Source organism: Egretta garzetta, unplaced genomic scaffold (assembly GCF_000687185.1).
Source record: "Egretta garzetta isolate BGI_Z169 unplaced genomic scaffold, ASM68718v1 scaffold101, whole genome shotgun sequence".
In the NCBI taxonomy this organism is placed as follows: Eukaryota; Metazoa; Chordata; class Aves; order Pelecaniformes; family Ardeidae; genus Egretta; species Egretta garzetta.
In genome coordinates, this window is record NW_009258666.1 from 79,107 (window position 1) to 81,563 (window position 2,457).

The 2,457-nt window shown below is 66.9% G+C and overlaps 1 protein-coding gene across 1 annotated transcript in view; it reads left to right on the forward strand.

The window, feature by feature from the left end:
- MAP3K6 (mitogen-activated protein kinase kinase kinase 6) overlaps nucleotides 1-2,355 on the forward strand; it is a 13,498-nt gene extending 11,143 nt beyond the window's left edge. Inside the window, exons 17-25 of the mRNA XM_035904013.1 lie at nucleotides 28-93; nucleotides 163-290; nucleotides 392-528; nucleotides 717-822; nucleotides 986-1,230; nucleotides 1,271-1,385; nucleotides 1,468-1,630; nucleotides 1,935-2,128; nucleotides 2,177-2,355. Coding sequence (XP_035759906.1) covers nucleotides 28-93; nucleotides 163-290; nucleotides 392-528; nucleotides 717-822; nucleotides 986-1,230; nucleotides 1,271-1,385; nucleotides 1,468-1,630; nucleotides 1,935-2,128; nucleotides 2,177-2,355 — 1,333 coding nt within the window. The remainder of the gene's footprint in view (nucleotides 1-27; nucleotides 94-162; nucleotides 291-391; nucleotides 529-716; nucleotides 823-985; nucleotides 1,231-1,270; nucleotides 1,386-1,467; nucleotides 1,631-1,934; nucleotides 2,129-2,176) is intronic.
- Nucleotides 2,356-2,457: the final 102 nt, after the last annotated feature.

Genomic DNA, 2,457 nt, shown 5'->3' on the forward strand with positions numbered 1-2,457 from the left:
GGCCGGGGGGACAGACGGGGTCGTCTCCGCCGGACGCTGCCTCAGCAACCAAGTGCGCATTGCTATCAAGGAGATCCCGGAGCGGGACAGCCGGTGAGTGCCGTGCTCAGGGGTCCCGGGGGGACCCTGGGCAGCCCCTCACCCCAGCGTCCCACCGCACAGGTACTCCCAGCCCTTGCACGAGGAGATCGCCTTGCACAAGCACCTGCGGCACAGGAACATCGTGCAATACCTGGGCTCCGTCAGCCAGGACGGCTTCATCAAGATCTTCATGGAGGAGGTGCCGGGAGGTGGGCAGCACCGGGGATGGGATTCGGGGGTCAAAGGGGGACACATGGCCATATGCAGGGTCTAAATGGGGCTGCTGCCCCCCTCCATGCCCCCCCTCCAGGGAGCCTCTCGTCCCTGCTGCGCTCCAAGTGGGGACCCTTGAAGGACAACGAACCCACCATCGTCTTCTACACCCGCCAGATCCTCGACGGGCTCAGCTACCTCCATGATAACCACATCGTGCACCGTGACATCAAGGTGAGGGGGTGGGAGGCATCACCCATCCCAGGGGCATGAGACCTGACCCCCTCATCTTGGGGGGCACCAGGCAGCCAGGAGCTGCCCCTCCATGCCCAAAGCCCCTGGGGTGATGCCTGATGGCCCTGCTCAAGCTCCAGAAGCTTTTTGTGGCTTGGTTTTATTTTGGGGTGCCCTTCTCACACCAGGGAGACAACATCCTCATCAACACATACAGCGGGGTGCTGAAAATCTCCGACTTTGGTACCTCCAAGCGGCTGGCGGGCATCAGCCCCAGCGCCGAGACCTTTGCGGGTAAGGGCAGCCCAGGGCTGGGGGCGGTGGGATGCTGAGGACCAGGCGATGCTGGAGTCTGTGTCCTTTGCACCCAGCATGGGGAGAAGGAGGACCCACCCAGGGGGAGGGAGTTTGGGTGGTGGATATGAGCTCCTCACGCCCCTCCTCATCCTCTCCCCAGGTACCCTGCAGTACATGGCCCCAGAAATCATTGACCAGGGGCCGTGGGGCTATGGGAAGCCAGCAGATATCTGGTCCTTGGGCTGCACCATCATCGAGATGGCAACAGGCAAGCCCCCCTTCTACGAGCTGGGCAGCCCCCAGGCTGCGATGTTCAAGGTACCCATGGGGTTGGACAGGGGCTGGGGGGGGCCCCACAGCCCTGAAATTGCCCCTGCCCCCCTTGGGGTGGCTGCTGCCTTTGCAGCCCCCACGAGTGCCTCCCCTCCAGGTGGGCATGTTGAAGATGCGCTGCTTCCAGGCCGATCCGGCCGAGCGTGCGACGGCCACCGCGCTGCTGCAGGAGCCCTTCCTCGCCAGTGCCAGGAGGGCCCGGAGCCGGCCCGTGCCCCCAGTGGGGGGTGAGTCTGGGGGGGCAGGATGGGGGGGAGCCTGGCATGAGCCGCTAAATAACCATCTCCATCTCCATCATCTCCCTGGCAGGTGATCCCCTCAGCTCCGAGCAGAGGGATGGAGTTGTGGAGGGCAGCGATGGGACCAGGGGATGTTTCTCAGCCAGGCAGGACACCCCGGTGAGGGGCACAGCGGGCAGCGCCCCGCTCCTGTGCCACCCTGGCGAGGCAACCCCCAGCCACAGCTACTTGGGGTAGGACATCCCAGACACGGGGATGAAGGAGGGACCCTGGGAGGGACCCCGGGAGGGGTGGGGTTGGCTTTCTGCCTCCCCTGACACCCGCTCCCCCTGCCATGTCCCAGCACTGCACCCCACCATGCTCCCTTATGCCAGGGCATCGCACCCCCCCATTACAGGTTGGGGGGCTTGCAGGGGGGCCCCCATCCCCTCTGCCAAGCCCAGTGGCTGTGCCCACCCCAGGCCCACATGCCAAAATGCCTGAGGCTGGGGTGGTGGGGGACATGGGACAGTGCCAACCCTCCCCACCTCCCACCAGCACAGCCCAGGACTCGGCCAGCTCTGACCACAGCCTGCGCTCGTCCTCCCCTGAGGGGAGCGGGGACGCGTTCCTCCTGCGGAAGGACAGCAAGCGCCGCGCCACGCTGCACCACGTCCTCACCGCCGAGGCGCCGGGCATCATCGCCACCCTGGAGGAAAGCCAGGTGGGTGCTGGGCGCCTGGGGTGGGGGGGTCTGCACGGCAGCCGGGCAGAGGGTGGGCACGGTGGCAACCCCTGAGAGCATCCTTTGCCCCCCTCCAGAGCCCGGCGCTACATCCAGTGCCCCAGCCAGCACCAGCTCCACCAGGACCTCCTGGCACTGCACGCCCGGCTGCAGGCAGAGGGGCTGGGCCTCCCCCACCTCCAGGCTCCCCTCTTCAGCTTCCAGGCAGCAGTGAGTGCCTGGGGGGGGTGGTAGGGTGCTGAGTGGGTGCTGCCCTGGTGCTGGGTGATGCCCTGGCGCGGCGGTGCCCTGGCGCAGCTCTGCCCCTTCCAGGTGAGGCGGGGGGGGGGGCGGGCG